We start from the raw sequence: 18528 nt of genomic DNA, 5'->3' as shown, positions 1-18528 counted from the left end.
CAAAGGGGGTACCTGCTGTACCATTGTTGGACTGGCTTGCCGTCATATTTGTGGAAATTGAAGCGCTGTTTTTGAGGGACGTCGAGACTCTTAAAGACTCATTTGTGAAAAGTGAGGTACTTGTGCTGATGGGCATGGAGGTAGTTGGAGAGGTATTTATAGAAACATTTATGAATGCTGAAGCGGGGACACTGGGAATGAAGGCCGTCGAGATACTTGGAGACGCACTTGTGGAACCTGAAGCAGTGCTGCTGACGGACATGGAGACACTCGGAAGCACACTTGAGCTACTGCTCTGGCTGACTGCGGGACAAAGTAGAGAGTTCAGAATTGAGTTAAATGTCGAAATAATACAAGTCCAGTATTACCAAATTAAAGGATCAACTTTTACGTATATCATCAAGGGCAATGGAGCCTTTTCGCAGTCACGCATTGACAGGTAAGCCTTCGTGTCACTGATTCCAGGAGTAGGAATAGCTCTTAGGATATATCTTAGGAATAACATAAATTTTCTGCTGCTGCTGCTGCTGCTAGCAAATTTGCGACCGTGAGATTCAAAATCTTCGTTGATGACCAGATGTTGACAATATCACCCTTCTCGGGGGTGGGATAAGGGAAATGTCGCTCAGAACAACGACAATTTTACCGGGGTACGGAAGGGAAAATTTGTTACATGACGCGCGGGCTGTTGACGTTTCAATGTATTTCCCTTCTTCGCCCAAACCGGCGAATGTGAACGTTCAGAAGCACGCTAAAAGGGCTAGGGTTTGTATTCTGAAATACAAATGGAAAAGCGCAAAACAACTACAAGCAAGACCCAGTCATCGGATAAGAAACTGAAAATTTATGAGAAGTAATAAGGATTTTTTTCTGGTTTGTTTAATGACCGGCAATAGGCCAGGTGCTTTTAAAGCCAAAGCTGCTGCGAGGAAAGTAGCCTACCTGCAGCGAAGAACTACCGTATGTGGTTACGCCACTATTAATTATGTGCAGTAGTTCCACTAGTGTATGTATAACTTGAACGCTTTCATGGCCGTTGTGCATTGTTTTCTCGTCTTTGTCTCTCAATCGTCAACAAACCATTAATTGACAAAAACTTTACTTTCCACGTAAAAACGGTTCTATAGGGAACTTTGAAAGGCCCAGAGTTTAAAAACCTAATCAAAGAAGGTCAATGACAACTAAATTGTCAGACGTCATACATTTTTGCTAAAAAAGGCAGTTGTAAAACGAAATCTGATTGGGAAGGGTTAATCTAAACGGATTAATACAGGTAGAGGCTCCTAGTCATGGTCTTCTACTTTAACTTAATGACAAGCTGCGTGTGAAGGGCTGCTTTGGGTACGATTGGTATCACGTGACTTGCGAAAGAATCTTTGGAGCGCATTAACTCACCATTCAAATCAAACATTTAATATTTTTGTGGGGTTTTTTCTCCTTTTCTTTTTACAAACAAAGCTTCATTTACAAACGATTGATTTTTCTGACTGATGGCTTAAATGGAAGGCTGGATATGTATATACGGTTCACTGAACTCTGGCCAGTCTTAGATTCAAGATTCTTATAAAGACTCATGCAGACGAAAGAGTGTTATATAGGTAAAATATATTTAAAAAGTAAAATTTTGTGGAAGAAAAACAATGTTACCTGTGGATGGCAGCAGTGACGTTGTTAAATGTGTAGAACATGGCTTAAATGATAGATCGTCGATAACAATATCACTCTGGTACGAATCACCACGAACTCCTACAAAGTAGACCTAATAATTTCAAGGTAAGATAGAAGTGAAAAAAAGATAACAAAAGAATGGAGGAAATGCTTTTTCTCTCAAACAAGGTCAAATTACACTTGCTGTGAAGTAGTCTTGTGTCTTTTCAATTTTTTCTATTCAGGCATAACACAAAGGACAAACTTTTCTTAACACGGTCGAGCGCTTGGGTTGCTTCGAAAAACAATCAGACTCTTGCGCCAAATTGAAGGGGCAGCATTTTCTAATCAATAAATTTTCAGATATGTTTTTATTAGGTGAATCTCCTCACTACATTCAACCGCTCTAGTACCATCTACAGTTCGACAACGATTAAGTGGCACTTTCCCTAAGAACGGTCCACTGCGTTTCGGGTCGAAAAAAAGTTTGCCCTCAAACTTTGTTCACTAAATCATCTTGGGTCATAAGTAAATGAAATGACTTTAGTTTTTGGAAATACGTTAAAATATATTTTTTACAGGCCACAACAGTCAGAGCGTTCGAGGACCTAAATTTGAGCGGGGCGAAAGTAGGAAGTTGCATTAAATTGAAGAGCTCGCTGCTCGAAAACTAGGAAACGCCACAAAAAATCATTATAATTCCTAAGTCAAGTGTTCCTTCAAAGGTATGAAATGCATGTTTATTTTGATTTGTTTTAATTTTTACGGTCACAAAAACTAATATTATTAACCCTCTTTAGAACGCTTTCTGAAAACCGGTGAAAGTACCCTGTCTTTGCCGGCATTTATTTCACAAGTCCAGACCGACCCATTCTAAATTCCAACTGAACTTTGCTAAACAGATGTTAGGAAGCATAGAAATATAAAAATACGTTGCACTTTTTATCTTCCTTGACCACAGCGACTTCGCACTTTTGGTGCTTTTTCGAATGTGAAACCCGCATTATGCAAATGAGGTTGTCGATCAAATCCAAATTGTTGTAAATCAAAACATTCTTAATCGCTAAATTTCACCATTCTAAATTCACTACACCAAAAAGCACACAAATATAAAAGCAAAAACGGTTTTACCCGTTTAAAAATGCCCAGAACCTAATGAATTATTTAGTCCTGATCTCTGAATGCTATGTAAACATTGAATATGCTAATTGCGTTGTGAGGGAAACTTAGTCCTATATAAAGAAATCTTTCTTCTCGCTGTTTTCTACTGTCGATTTTCATTTGTTTGAAAAGTGCTTTTGAAAATTTGTACACGTTTTTAGTATCAAAAACTTGAAGAAATAATTCAGCTTTAAATGGATGAGCACACACTGTGACATGACCTGCATTGAAATCGACAACACTTGACTTTTTTTAAATCAATGTTGTGTTACACTCTTGGTTATTTCTTGATTGCCTTTTTATTTGGTAAATGGCTACTAAAAGGACAATGCTAACAAGACCATCGTATTTTTCCCTGATCTACGACCAACGTACAGAATGATTTGATGAAGAAAGTTTTGTTTTGCCGGATATGGCATTTTAACGACATAACTCCCGCACTGAAGTAGGTCATAGGTCAAGGTCTTTTAAACTTCTCAGTTTACTTCCTAATTTTCTCTAAAATGATTCCATTCAGTTACGAATCAAAACATTCTTAATCGCTTAACTTCACCATTCTAGATTAACTACACCGAAAACCACTAAGAATAAAACGCATAAACGGCTTTAATAGTTTTAAAATGCCTAAAACTTGTTTGGTCCCGATTTTTAGATACTTTGCGGTTTTAAGAAACCTATTTTCATTACTAATTTTTTCGTTTATGATTACATCTCCCTGCTTTGTTGACGCCATTCAGTTGGTATTCATGGCTTGAAGGTCCTTTAAGAAATAAAATATTTCGCTGAGTTTGGCATACTGCCATCTGAAATCACAAAACACTGAAATTCACAAGCCGACTAGAAGGAGGATGCCTGTACATCCCTCTACGTAAAGTGCCTTTCTCAATACATAGATAATATAAACTTCTGAACCACGAAAAAAATGATAGGTCGACCAGAAGTTTTTTGAGCCATTTATCTGTTCAAGTGCAAGTTGTTATTTTATAACAGTTCGAAAAAAAAAATCCCATGTAGTAATAAGAAATACTTGAATTCGCTTTTGTAAAACATGTGATTTATTAATTTTCAAAAGCTGGGCATTATCAATATGTTGCTCAAAATGAATTGATAGAAACTTGTGCATGAAAGTCGGAAGGAAAAAACTGTACAGAAAAAGAAAGATTTTATAGGAAGCGAGGGAAGGAGAATCCGTCCGTCGCGATGCGTTCCGGTTGCAACCCCGGCGGACTAGGGTCATAGGTTAGCTTGTTCTAAGAGTTTCACTCCAGGCCCTTCGCCGCAAATGCCAAAGCTTCTAACTCGCACTTTTTGTTGTAGATGATATTTCTAGTATAATGCCTCATTGTTTCTGTAATTATTTTAACGTCATTATTACTGAAAATTCAACACGAGCTCTCCTCCTAGTGAAGGAGAATCAAATCCCACATTAAGGAGCATCAGTAAAGTATATTGTTGCTGTGTTGTTTTTGTGTAAGTGCAATTTTCAAACTACTCCAAGCTAGTTGACAGGCAGTCCACTAAAATGCCATAAATCCTCGAATAAGTGCTCCCTCTCAAATACGCGAAGTTATCTGTGTTTATAATAAACATTGTCCAATTTTATCGTCTTAGGGGGGTTAAGGCCACCCTCCCCCACCCCCCCAAAAAAAGAAATTGCCTATCAAAACGAAATTGTACTGCAAAATCCCCCGATAAGAATGTTCATGAGGTATTTTCACATATGCTTCTTAGACTGCGTAGCGCAGTAGCCCGAACATGAGAAATAAGTCAGTTCTAGAACTTTCCTTGAGTAATTTGACTTTCTTTTTAACCAAATACGACGATATTAGCTTCTGTGAAAGATACGCCTTACACCTTACATGCAACTTCGAAAAAGGAATCTGTACAAACATCCAATCCAGGCGCGAGGTGAGTTATTTTGTGAAATATCTACCAACAAATGTAGTTAAGTAATCAGTCCATGTTCAGGAAAAACTGAGGCACGACAGGCCTGTTTCGAAAAGGCGTTGCCAACAACAAATGTAGGTATATATAGAGAAAGACCGGACTATAAGATCGTTTTTAACCTTTCGTATGGGGAAAAGAACTTGGCGCGCGCACCTATAAAATCTCGATAATTATGAATGCAACCTGGTTTATATTTTGTAACAGGAAAGCAATCCCCGCAATAAGATGAACATTACCATGTCTGATGATAGTCGAACGTCATGAGATAAATCATAATAACAACATGAGGGACGGCCCTGCCATTGTGTCAAGAATCTTTTACTCCATACTGCAGGCCCCATTTACGCCCGTCTCGGTACAAATGGCTATCGCGTTAAAAAAATGGCTATTGCATCAAATAGAGCGGCATTTTCAGTGTCTGCTTTTGGGGGGTTTTGTTTGGCACGCATTGCGAGTCTCAACAAACATATTGATAGCTACAATCTTGGACAACCAGCCTTTCTCCCCTTTTTTTTTTCAGTGATGGAAACATGACGCGTTTTGCTTTGTGCGCGAATTCGTACTGATTGATTTAGAGGGGAGGATGGGGGACTAATGTTTTCCTTTATTTTGTCCAAGTTTGTAGGTCCTTGTATTCGCCAGGCCAAATAAAAATTGACTCTCAATATGGCATTTCATAAGTAAAGCTTCGAAAGTGAAAGAGAACAACTTCTCATTAATGAGGTAATTTGAGACCAAAAATACCGAAAAAGCCATCTACTTCATAGGATGTCCATATTTTACACTCGACAAGTACAGAAACCAAACATATTTTATTTGCTTATATCTCGCGCCTTTTCACTGTTACAAGGTAGGATTGTGTAATTGTTGGGCGGTGTAAATTGAGCAAGTCAAATTCAGATCTCAGATTCCAGAAGTTAGTAGTTACACGCCAGTAAGCTTTAATATTGTAAGGTGTTGAATATTGCTTATCTTATATGAGAATAAAATGTAACAATGTATTCATAGCGGAGGTGAATGAAATCATTTTAGCAAAAATTAGGAAGTAAACTGAGAAGTTTAAAAGACCTTGACCTATGACCTACTTCAGTGCGGGAGTTATGTGACGTTAAAATGCCATATCCGGCAAAACAAAACTTTCTTCATCAAATCATTCTGTACGTTGGTCGTAGATCAGGGAAAAATACGATGGTCTTGTTAGCATTGTCCTTTTAGTAGCCATTTACCAAATAAAAAGGCAATCAAGAAATAACCAAGAGTGTAACACAACATTGATTTAAAAAAAGTCAAGTGTTGTCGATTTCAATGCAGGTCATGTCACAGTGTGTGCTCATCCATTTAAAGCTGAATTATTTCTTCAAGTTTTTGATACTAAAAACGTGTACAAATTTTCAAAAGCACTTTTCAAAAAAATGAAAATCGACAGTAGAAAACAGCAAGAAGAAAGATTTCTTTATATAGGACTAAGTTTCCCTCACAACGCAATTAGCATATTCAATGTTTACATAGCATTCAGAGATCAGGACTAAATAATTCATTAGGTTTTGGGCATTTTTAAACGGGTAAAACCGTTTTTGCTTTTATATTTGTGTGCTTTTTGGTGTAGTGAATTTAGAATGGTGAAATTTAGCGATTGAGAATGTTTTGATTTACAACAATTTGGATTTGATCGACAACCTCATTTGCATAATGCGAGTTTCACGTTCGAAAAAGCACCAAAAGTGCGAAGTCGCTGTGGTCAAGGAAGATAAAAAGTGCAACGTATTTTTATATTTCTATGCTCCCTAACATCTGTTTAGCAAAGTTCAGTTGGAATTTAGAATAGGTCGGTCTGGACTTGTGAAATAAATGCCGGCAAAGACAGGGTACTTTCACCGGTTTTCAGAGTGAGCGTTCTAACGAGGGTTAATAATATTAGTTTTTGTGACCGTAAAAATTAAAACAAATCAAAATAAACATGCATTTCATACCTTTGAAGGAACACTTGACTTAGAAATTATAATGATTTTTTGTGGCGTTTCCTAGTTTTCGAGCAGCGAGCTCTTCAATTTTATGCAACTTCCTACTTTCGCCTCGCTCAAATTTAGGTCCTCGAACGCTCTGACTGTTGTGGCCTGTAAAAAATATATTTTAACGTATTTCCGAAAACTAAAGTCATTTCATTTACTTATGACCCAAGATGATTTAGTGAACAAAGTTTGAGGGCAAACTTTTTTTCGACCCGAAACGCAGTGGACCGTTCTTAGGGAAAGTGCCACTTAAATTTCACGATACCTTGTACATTGAATCCCTTTGTATTTCAATACTGGCTTGGAACCATTCGTCTCCCTGATCGCCACTCTTTCGCCAGACAGTAGTTTCTGTACCTGCCGTGTCCTTTAACAGTACCTTAAATTCTCCCATCCCTGATCCGTACATGTGATACCAGAACACGAGGGTTTGACACAAGCCTCCTGGGAAGTCTTCACTGAAGAAGCAGGATATATTCTTTGGCTGTGCAGGCGCAGAAGCCTCGAAATACAGGTAATAACCTGAACGAGGAAACAACCACAATAACAACAACATTGACAATAAGAAACAAAGTCTTAACCCTATCTAGACAGGGCTTTTTTTTTTTCGTCTTCAAGGGCCGGGGGAAGCCCTAAAAGGAAGCAATCGTTATTACTTATACTCATCGACCAATTAAACGGAGCGCAGCATAGCTGTTGAATAACATTTTTCTTTCTGTGAGAGTTTATGGTAACTCCTGGGTAACTCCTGCATCAAGCATCTCCATGTAAAATATAATAACAAGAAATAATAATAATAATAATAATAATAATAATAAAAAAATAATAAAATCTTTCTTTATTATAATATTCCAAGCAAAATTGATATTAATAATAATAATAATAACATTTATTTAAACACGATTAAAAGTTCAGCAAAGCTGATGTGGTCGTGTACAATCAATAAAATTAAACTTCCTTAACTAATCACAATAAAACTAATATAAGAATTCTACGTATTTACAATATATGTGGCTGAAAACTACTCTTGAGTGACCTTCTAAAAGCGTCAATGTCGCAAATTGATCTCATTTGGTTTTCCAGGGCATTCCACCGAATAATTGACTTGTATGAACATGATTCCTTGATCATATCAGTCCTATGCCTGGGTAACTTGAAGTAATGTGGCTCTGTCGTATAAGAAGAAGTCTCAGATGTCGATATGGATTCCTTGGGGAGGAGGGGGGATGACCTGCACCAATTTGCAACGAAAAAAAGAACGAACAACAGAACAACGATCCCAACCCTGAAGGCCAATACGGCCGCAGGTTATTATGGTCTAGTGAAAAAAGAGCTTTTGTATGGTGCAGGTCTACTTTCCTTGGAAAAGTGATAGATCAGTGCAAGATGTTTTTTGCTCACCAAAGCCGGTAGTGTGGTCTCCCATTGGTCCTGTGCCTGGACTTGGGGTCTGGCCCAAGCCGCGTATCCACAGGTTGGAAGTTTCATTACACAAGGTAAAATTGCACAATGCAGCTGTCTCAAACTCACAGTCATAAGGTCCTGAAAATCAAACGTGTTGTTACGTGTTAAAATACATTACATTGTACATCTGTACGTGGTGTTGTCATAAGATGCATAGCGCATCAGCAAAAAATTAAAAGGAGAAGAAGAAAAAGAATTAGCAATGACACTGTACAAATGGGGCCGGAATGACACTCACCGATTGATGAAGACGCTGTTTGGCTTATCGATGAAGAACTGCTTTTAGATGGGCTGATAGACAAGGAAACACTTGCGCTGGTTGAAACCGACTGACTCGTCGATATGTTTTTTGCAAAGGGGGTACCTGCTGTACCATTGTTGGACTGGCTTGCCGTCATATTTGTGGAAATTGAAGCGCTGTTCTTGAGGGACGTCGAGACTCTTAAAGACTCATTTGTGAAAAGTGAGGTACTTGTGCTGATGAACATGGAGGTAGTTGGAGAGGTAGTTGTAGAAACATTCATGAATGCTGAAGCGGTTGTGCTTGGGGATGTCGACGAATCTGCAGATACAGTTGTCGAACTTGAGGTACTTGTGCTGAGGGATGTGGACACAGTTGTGGAAACTGAGACACCGAGAGAGAGAGAGTTCAGCATTGAGTTAAATGTCCAAATAATACAAGTCTAGTATTACCAAATTAAAGGATCAACTTTTACGTATATCATCAAGGGCAATGGAGCCTTTTCGCAGTCACGCATTGACAGGTAAGCCTTCGGGTCACTGATTCCAGGAGTAGGAATAGCTCTTAGGATATATATGTTAGGAATAACATAAATTTTCTGCTGAGTTATATCTTAAACTATACTGACGATTTCGTGAATAGAGCATTTATATAGAGATGCTCAGTTTTTTATGGCAAAAAAGGCAAGCAGTTATTTTGAAAAAAAATAAAATTAGTCGAAAGAACTTTAATTGCTGCAAGATTTTCAAGCAAGAAAAAAAAACTTTCAAAAACAGTAAAAACTACGTTTTCATCGACAAGCATCTTCAACGAATAACAAAGTTAATTTTTCTCTGAGACATATCTAACAGTCAATTTTTCTCGTACCTTTGATGCAAACAATACATTAGCGAGTACCGTCACCTAAGACCATTTGCCTTAAAGCACACCTTTGAATAATTATTTGCATCGCTCTACACAAAAAAACGAAAACACTGACACAAAGTCATAAACACAAAGTGAATAATTTAGCTTGGAAAATAATATCGAATTTCAAATTTTCATCTTCTCTCCTGAAGGAGTGTAGCATCGTTTCTCTCTCCCTCAGCCGCACGTGCTCCGAACCGATAAATATTAACTTAATAAAACGATTGAAAAAAATTATGGCTTCCTGTGAATGCATATAAATCATTTGTCAAGGACTAACAAAGATTAACAAAGAACGGTCTTTGAGTTTATGAAATCAAGTGAAAAAGCTAGATAGTGCATCTTAGAATATTGTAGACCGTCTGGAGTAAAGATAGTATATTTGATAGTATAACAATAAACGCGATCAAGTCAAATAGTCAGTTTAGCTGGTGTTGGCATTTTCAGCTTGCAGGTAGAAGGACTTAAATTTTGACTCATCATTCAGCTTAAAAATGATCCTGGCCGGTACGCTCCAAGGAATATAGGCAAATTGGACATCTTCTCGACTACGGATTTCATTCAGGTGTCTCTCTTTAAGCTTTTTACGCTGCTCCCTCACGGATTTTGATACATCGTCTGAAATGTATAGATTTGCTGTGTGGTGGCCATACAGATGCTCTTCGTAGTGTTAAGGGCAAAAGGGTTCGTGTTGTCGCATGAATAAATTACGTTTGCTTAAATAGGTATTAAGACAAAAAGACATGCAAAAATTACAGAGAGATTTAAGGCTCGACGTTTCGGAGTCATCTTGACTCCATTATCAAGAGAAAAACGTCGACACTTAAATCTCTCTGTAATTTTTGCATGTCTTTGCTTCAGCAAATCCCTTTTAATTAAGACAAAAAGGCCAAGTATTTACTTACCGGCATGACCCACGGCAGTTTTCATCAGGATTACAGTTAATAGAGCCAACATACAGAGCCACTTAAGAAGGCACATGAAGGAATCCATGCCAAAGCTTTGGTTAATACTCCGGCCCTGTCAAACTAAAACATCAGTCAAACATTATGACCCTTACAATGTAATAAAACAAACCGAGTATAATCGTGAAGGAGTTTGCCGTTACACAACTGATAAAAAGTTTCACCTCAAAGGAAAAGGAAGCTCTGCATAGCGTGCAAATATAACTAATAAAAACATAGCGTTAACTAGAAAAATGCAATTATCTCATTTACACTCAACAACATTACTTACACTGTAAATCGAAAAGATCTGTTTTAGACCCGATCAAAGGCTCCTATGCCGCCAACTCGTGAATGCAGATGACACATCACTTATTGAAATTTTAATTAATTAAAATTAATTGATGAATTTTAATTTTAATTATTTAGTGTAGTGTCTACACTACCTTGAAAGCTAAATAAAATAAACAAGAAGCTGTTTCCAGCTTATACTCGGGCCATGTTTGACTGTGTGGTGCGTAAAGCCTACAATCTTTTAACAGTGACAAGACGCTGTGGGAGCGTTTACTTGGGCGCCGTTGTATTAGGAGCATCTGAGCATGCACGTTAGTTCAGTCTTTGGTGACAGGTGAACGATAAAAGATTCGGTGAGAGTCTAAGGCATCATATTTGCGATAAACGTGATGTAGTTCGACCGAAAATGTCACGCAAACAAAATAAAACATTACTCTCTTTAATACTAAACACGTCAGATTTTGTTACCATGAGGTACATCTAAGATAATGATGGATTTTGGCGACAAAGGAGTATTTGCAGTTCCAGTGGTAATGATGAATTTTGGCGACAGAGGGGTATTTGTGCGAATACCTTTCCACCCTGATACCCTTTTTTTCTGGGCTTTCTATGAGAGATGTTCCAGCTTTTTCACTGGTAACAGCGCACGATCGCAAAATGTCACGCAGAACGTGCAATATGAAACGCGTGCGAAAAGGCATGCGTTCTATATGGGACGCGTGCGGATAAGACAAACCTCACAGAACATCCGATTTACAGAAAGTTAACTCAACGAATCTATTTCATGATCACTGGAATAGGATAGAACTTTAATGACAAAATCAAAGCGCTCTGTGAGTGACCAAAGAATGAACTATTTCAAATTATGTCTACAGTTATTTGTTTATTAAACACGCAAAAAAGAAAATGAACTTCACTCGCACTGGAAGGTAACGCAAAGGTCGAAATGTACGTTCATTCTTTTAGTGGTTTTGCGCGACGCCAATGGGCAAAATATCATGACACAAAAGATAGTGTTTCCAGGATTTAAAAGGGCTTTAAATGAAAGAAGCTGGGTTTATAAAGTGGAAAGACACTGCAGCTCCCGTGGCGATTGAATAACAAGCAGAAACCGTCCAGTTTTCCTTCCAAGAACCGCCGAAAATATTTTCTTTCTGAATGCCGCGTCGCCGGATGAAACTTGATACACGTGAACGATTTTGGTTGCCTAGCAGTGACCGATTTCTTCCCGGTGTTTTCAGCGTGGCAATTCCTTTCTGCATCCAAACGACGGCTTCTTTCAACGTTTTGTAACATCGGAAGGGGCTTTCAGTTTCGCTAAAGCCCGGGTGCTAAAGTTGCTATTTTGGCTTTATCCAACGTAAAAATAAAAATGCGTTTAGCGTTGCGGTACTCTGTTGTTGTTGGTATAAATATGCAAATTTTCGGCGTTTACGTCTGTTCCAATGAATCGATCTTATCGCTAACACTAGACTCCGAAGACAAGATTTTTTTTTCAGATTCTACGTTTAGCGTGTCAATTTGGCGTGCCCATGCGTTCACCTTTTTCCCTGTTTTCCCGTGAGGATCACATTTTGGTTTTATCCAAGTGAACGTAAATAAAGAAATTAATTCGTCAAGCGTTGATTGTCACTGTGCGTTAGCAAACTTTCAGTGTTTACATTGGTTCTGGTGAATAGATCTTATCGCTCCCACTTGACCCCGAATGAAATTTATTTTCGAAGCTTTAGTTTTAGTTTCCTACTTTACCCTAAGCCTTTCACCCACGGAATGGTCTTGAATCTTTAAAGTTAATTCTCAAACTCATTAATAATTCATCAAGCCAAAACAAAGGAAATCACCACCGTAGAGGAGGCTTGAAAATGTGATCTCAATTACCATAAACTTTTGTGAACTTTTGCTTCGAATTTCTCCAAGAATTATCAATAGTTTGAGAAGCTATATCAAACACTCGAAAGAGTGTTTCCTCCTATTTCCAAACACCTCGAAGTTGGTTAAAAAAAACTCGGCTGCGCCTCGTTTTTCCAACCTACTTCTCGGTGTTTGGAAATCGGAGGGAACACTCTTCCTCGTGTTTGATCTATTACTTGAACGTTTTCTTTTTTTTATATTGCGGCCAGAGAAATGAAATGTTTTGCTCGGCTGTATGTAAATTCAGTGTTTACGGCCTGATCTTATCGATTACGTTTGACACCGAATAGGGATTTATCGAGAAGAGCCAAAAGAGCGTCTGAGGTTAATTGAAGTTGAACTTTTGGAAAATATCTGTCCTGAAAGGAAAGTTGCCCCTTAGTTTCGTTCAATGGAAGGAGTTAGCAGACAACACACATACTAGCTGTTTTCTTTTAAGAATACGATATTCTTTGTGTTAATTTTACGTCCTTGTTTTTTGTCTTGTAATGGCGGCTTATAATGAATACATGCAGACTCGCAGACTCGGCCAACATTTAGCGCACGCGCAGTAGATCTCTGCGATTTGGCGTATACGAAGAAATACTTGGCGCTCCGCCCAAGTAATAACCTCCAGCATCGCCAATTCCCCCAAATAGATAGCCTGCGAGCAAGCTCTCTTGGGGGTGGATCCTCTTTCCCCCTCCCGCACCCCCTTGCAGTCAGAATGAAATACAGGGGAAAACGACATTTGTCATACGAGTACTTTTTATAATCCCCGGGCTTTAATCCTTACGTTTTCACCTTTCGTTTAGAAACAGAAACCATTTGCACGGTCCTAATATGTATGTGACGCCGGATCAATGACGGATCGTAATTTTCGGTATGATCCAGACCGGGGGGGGGGGGGTACTCCCTTATGTGACCCTAACGGTATGGTTTTCAAGGTGTTTTGTCTTGAACGGGATCTATTTCATCAATTTCTGTCTTAAATAGGGTATCCCTACATGACCAATGGCTTAAACAGATTGTGATTGCCAATGCATTAAAATACAGTAAGAAACTAGTGTATTCTTATTTCATTCTAGTCTTAAACAGGGTGTGATTTTGGGTTAAATGTCTTAGAAAGGGCCTGAAAATTTTGAATTCTGGCTTAAACGGGACAGGGAAATCGGAGAATTGTGTCTTAAACAGGGTCAGGGTTTGAACGCCCGGGCCGTACCTCCCTACCCAAGCATTTGTTGAGTACCCCCCCCCCCCCCCGGGATCTAGAGTAACGTTACGCATCACGCGTACGTTTATATCCATGTACGTTTTTCAATGTTTCGCTGTTTATATTTTTAAATGAAATTTAGGGGAAAGCATTTGTTATTCACCTTTCATTTGAAGACAGAAACCGTTTCTACATTGATTGTTTTTCTATAGTAAACGTGAGACATCTTTATCTATCTTGGCCCGCGAGGTCATAGACTGATTTAGTTGGCAAATTTTCGGTTAAACAGAACTAACCTTGAGGCACTCAGGTTAGCCTAAAAAACACTCCGGTTAGCCTAAAGAGCACTCCAGTTAGCCTAAATAGCACTTTGGTTAGCTTAAATAGCTCCCCGGTTAGCTTAACGGTTAGCAGTTTATGTTGGGGTTGTTCATGCCTCGCGTGCCTCGCATGTTTTGTTCATGCCTCGCACGTCTGGCTCGCATATTGTAAACACTCCTCACGGCCCGAAAACAAAGAACGCGACCGAGAATTTAAAGAATTTGATAACACGACAGAAAACGTAACTCGTACCAGCCGAGTACAAAAAACGAGACCGAGAACAATAACTCGTGGCCCGAAGTCTTATCTCTCGGCCCATCGCGACCCCAAAAAGAAAAAAGAATTTGATAATGCTACCGAAACCTTAACTTGGTCCGCCTTACGGCCCGAGTAATTATATCTTTGCCTGATCTTGTAACGAGAAATAACCATTCTTGTCCTTAAATGATTTTAAACTTATTCCCTACACATTGAATAAGGTTATTCTGGTGCGCCGATTTAAAATTTTTTTCGTGTTTTTTTTTTTTTTTTTTAATCAAAGTTCATACCGACACTTCACTAATTGAACTTTTCAATTTAAGGACGGTGCATACTTTTGTTACTGCGCATACGTTCCGCGCATCTGGAGATAATCGGGTTTTTTATGGGTGGTGCCTACTATTACAGGGATATTTTTGCGCGCTTTAAAACTATGTGGAGAAAGCAGAACTTAGCAAGTGATTTTGGTATCCAAAAAGAAAATTGGGGTAACCATGCATTTTTCAGAGATAATAAAGCTTCAGTTTGGAAAAAAGCGCCATACATTGCTTTGTATTTTGCTGCTTTTTAGAATAATTGTTGCTTAGTTATCTCTAAAAAATGCGTGGTTACCCCCAATTTTCTTTTTGGATTTCAATACCCGGTAACAAGATCTGCTTTTCCCGCATAGTGATAAACCGTGCAAAAATACTTCGCTATTAGTAGGCACCGTCCTTAATTATTTTAAATTCAATTATATTTAAATTTTAAAAGACACCGCACTTTGTGGAAAAACGAAAAAATTTATAACTTTGCTCAGATTTAACAAAAAATCTCCATTCTTACACTAAAATGATGTTCAAATTATGCTCTACAGATTGAATAAGATTTTTCTGATGCGCCATGAAAAAGTTCTCGTGTTTTTTTTTTCCACTAATAGAGTGAATGTCAGTAAAAATCGAAGACAGTTAAAAAAATGTGGCCACGGTCAAAAAACCGATTTCGCTCATACTTTGTCAGTTTGAAGGCCTGGGTAAGTAAGTAAAGGATATAAGGTTAGTTTTTTGAAATATTCCAAAGAACGGCAGAAAATCATGAAAAACGGTCACGCTACCCGAAGCTCGGATTTCACCAACAGAGAACTCGAAATTTTACACTTTTCAGCTTCTCGCTGCACAGACATTTACATAAATGTGAATCTTTCTTTTGTATAATTTAATACATTGATTCTTCCTCAGTCAAAACTAGTAATTATTTTCAACTCTGCTCGTTTGCCAAAATCCAGCAAATCGAAATCTGATTGGCTAATACATTTTACCGGAAGTGTCTTTGAATCAGAGGTTTCAAAACAGGAAATGAAATAGACTATCAAGCCATCGGAAATTGGGCGAAGCAAAAACCGCCATTTAGAATCGAAATGACCAAATTTCCATTGACTGTTTTTTGGCAGTGAGACAACACGAAAAACATAACAAGTGTAGAGCACGACTAAACGGAAAAGGCGCGAAAACCTTTGCGATATGTTGCAGCATTTGACAAAGCTGTATGACACTTGCGTCGTGGGTCGCGTCGAGGTGAATAATACGATGGACCTGTCAATTTTCGGAAAAACTCCTCTAATATCTACTCTGAAATGTGGTTTATAGTCAATACTGGCCGTTTAAAATCGTTCTTAACATTGTCTAAAACGGATAAGAGTTTGACAGCCTTTCTCGTGCTGCTGGAGGAACTGAAAGGGCAGAAAGATGCAAACTTGTAATCCATTCGCACCGCGGAGTTATCTGCGAGTTGATCTTACTGGAGCAGAATTTATTCAAGATAACTTTGTTGAAATGGAACAGATATCCTGTCAGCAGCCCGGCAGAAACATAATTGAAGGTTGAACAAGGAAAACAATCAGCCTATGTTACCGCTGCGTTAAAAGCGGATTATTCAAGAATGCGTGGCCCAAAAAGTGGTTCAGAAAGCGGTCGGACAGAAAGACAAAAATATTAACGCTTGGGGTAGCAATCGTTGTCACTCTTTACACCAAGTTCATTTGTGAGCTTTCTAAGTACGGTAACGCCTTCGTGATCAAGAACTTATTGCAGCTCAACTGATTGCTAAGTTATCTCCCGTAGCTGGAGTTCGATTGTTGACACCACATCTCGAGATGAACAATTTATTTTTAGGAAGACCCGGAAATCCTTCATTTGTACCAAGTACAGCACAAAGTCAACTGCAGGATTTGACAGGAGTAGCAAACCACCAACAGCACGGATTATGAGATCGGTCAGAAATCCGATTGTTGCTCCAGTTATATTATTGTAGGCCATTTGTGCAATAGTAAAGAAATACGGAAATATAAATGCAAAAGTAAGAGCAATAATGAAACCTGATGTCCGATGGATTGCGGTTTTCCCCCGGGGGGGGGGGGTACTCCCTTATACGGGCTATATAGGTATGTGCGGCGCCAAAGGGTATGGTTTTTCAGCCGCTTTGGTCATAAATAGGGTATTGATTTTAGCCATTTTGCCGCCATTTTGGTAATAAATAGGGTATCAATTTTTGCACTCTAGTCTTGAATTCTTTTTTTTTTTTTTTTGAAGAAGCTACTTCTTCATCATGATATTTACAGCAACTGTGTACGTGCCGCAACGGCTTGTCATGCGCTCCGGTCACGCGCTGGACTCCAGGGGTTATGGAACTGAAGTTGATAAGACACTATCAGGTCATATTGGGTATCAAATGTTTGAGCAGGTCATAAATAGGGTAGGGAAAATCGCAAATTTTGGTCATAAATAGGGTAAGGGTTTTGGGAAGCGGGCCGCACACCCCTATCCATTTTTTTGGGGGAGTACCCCCCGGGGTTTTCCGTGCCATAATATTGATCCCATTGTCTCGCTGGACGTCAAAAATTACGTTTCTTCTTTTCCACACAGTTTTCATGAGTAATATGTTTAGTATTATCATTAAATGACTATCGGCACTGTGAATTGCAAATTTGTAAAGGATAACAGTATAATTCTAAAAGGCAGGTACGCACTGGTTATCATACCTGCAGACGACAGTGTAATGTGTCTCGTTCAAATCGTACATCATCCCATCGGATAAGAAACTGAAAATTTATGAGAAGTAATAAGGATTTTTTTCTGGTTTGTTTAATGACCGGCAATAGGCCAGGTGCTTTTAAAGCCAAAGCTGCTGCGAGGAAAGTAGCCTACCTGCAGCGAAGAACTACCGTATATAGTTACGCCACTATTAATTATGTGCAGTAGTTCCACTAGTGTATGTATAACTTGAACGCTTTCATGGCCGTTGTGCATTGTTTTCTCGTCTTTGTCTCTTAATTGTCAACAAACCGTTAATTGACAAAAACTTCAGTACTTTCCACGTAGAAGCGCGTGCCGCCAACGTTTGTCAAGTCTTGTGCGCAACTTGAATGAAATTCTAACGATGACCTTTCTTCAGCTTGTTCTACGAATTACCTATAGAGAAAAGTTACCGACCTATAACATTTTTTTAGCGCAACTGAGCTTCTTTGAAATTCGCGCTTAGTTGACTCTTGTTTTCTTGTTGTCATAAATGGTCAATGAGAGTACTAGTTATGCTAACGGTAAATGGTTACAGAGACGCGTGCACTTGACAACAATCATTCCGCTATTGTCAGTTGACAAGAACCATTTTGCTCACCTAATCAGAAGAGCACGTCGAGAAAGAAGTTTCGGTTTCTAGAAAATGTTTTCGAAGTTTAAGATAGAGAGTTTGTTTTCGTTTTCCCAAGTAGGCTACCGTTGGGAAAAAATTGTCATCAGCGACAAGTTGTCGACTGAATCCGATTTGACCCGATTATAACTTCGCGAAACAGGACAGAAAAATCCCTACAGACAGACAACAAAAGGCTTATTGTCTTAACATAACAATAGGCAAAGTTTGATATGATAATCAGAAACTAAATGTCATCGTGATAAGATAGCTATAATGCTCATCGCCGGTACTGCATCGTAAATATGACTAAAATTATGCCCTCAAGTATAGGGCTTTCAAACAGGACCTTATCATGTATTAAGCTTCTGGTTGTTAGGATAATCAGAGACTAAATGTCATCGTGATAAGAAAGCTATAAATGCTCAATGAAGTATGCATTCCTGACACATTTGACTGAAATGACGCCCTCAGGCCAGGGGCATAGACAGGGCCTTATTATGTGTTAATGCACTAGTCAGTGGAAAGCCCCGCACCCCCATACCCGGGGAATGCGGGTCATTAGCGGGG

General features: G+C 38.8%; 1 protein-coding gene and 1 pseudogene across 1 annotated transcript; both read right to left on the bottom strand.

Moving 5' to 3' along the window:
- Nucleotides 1-760: 760 nt before the first annotated feature.
- LOC146485072 (MAM domain-containing protein 2-like) lies at nucleotides 761-8383 on the bottom strand. Its single transcript, XM_085103720.1, has 5 exons — nucleotides 8362-8383; nucleotides 8166-8306; nucleotides 7030-7286; nucleotides 1648-1759; nucleotides 761-774 (listed from the first exon to the last, which is right to left on the bottom strand). The coding sequence occupies exons 1-5, from the start codon at nucleotides 8381-8383 to the stop codon at nucleotides 761-763; spliced, it is 546 nt and encodes a 181-aa protein (XP_084959846.1).
- A 7282-nt stretch (nucleotides 8384-15665) lies between these two features.
- On the bottom strand, nucleotides 15666-18256 carry LOC146485071 (uncharacterized; annotated as a pseudogene).
- Between the last annotated feature and the right edge of the window lie 272 nt (nucleotides 18257-18528).

Source organism: Pavona decussata, unplaced genomic scaffold (genome assembly GCF_977016875.1).
Source record: "Pavona decussata unplaced genomic scaffold, jaPavDecu1.1 SCAFFOLD_28, whole genome shotgun sequence".
Lineage (NCBI taxonomy): Eukaryota > Metazoa > Cnidaria > Anthozoa > Scleractinia > Agariciidae > Pavona > Pavona decussata.
Note: the sequence above shows the minus strand (reverse complement) of the source record. Positions and strands in the feature narration are given on the sequence as shown.

Excerpts from the sequence above, each read along its gene's own strand:
- LOC146485072 (XM_085103720.1), bottom strand. The coding sequence starts at position 8,383 with ATGCATCTTATGACAACACCAC. Across the intron at positions 8,307-8,361 it reads GCATCTTATGACAACACCAC|GACCTTATGACTGTGAGTTT; the intron begins GTACAGATGTAC and ends TTTGATTTTCAG. Across the intron at positions 7,287-8,165 it reads AGACCACACTACCGGCTTTG|GTTATTACCTGTATTTCGAG; the intron begins GTGAGCAAAAAA and ends TTCCTCGTTCAG.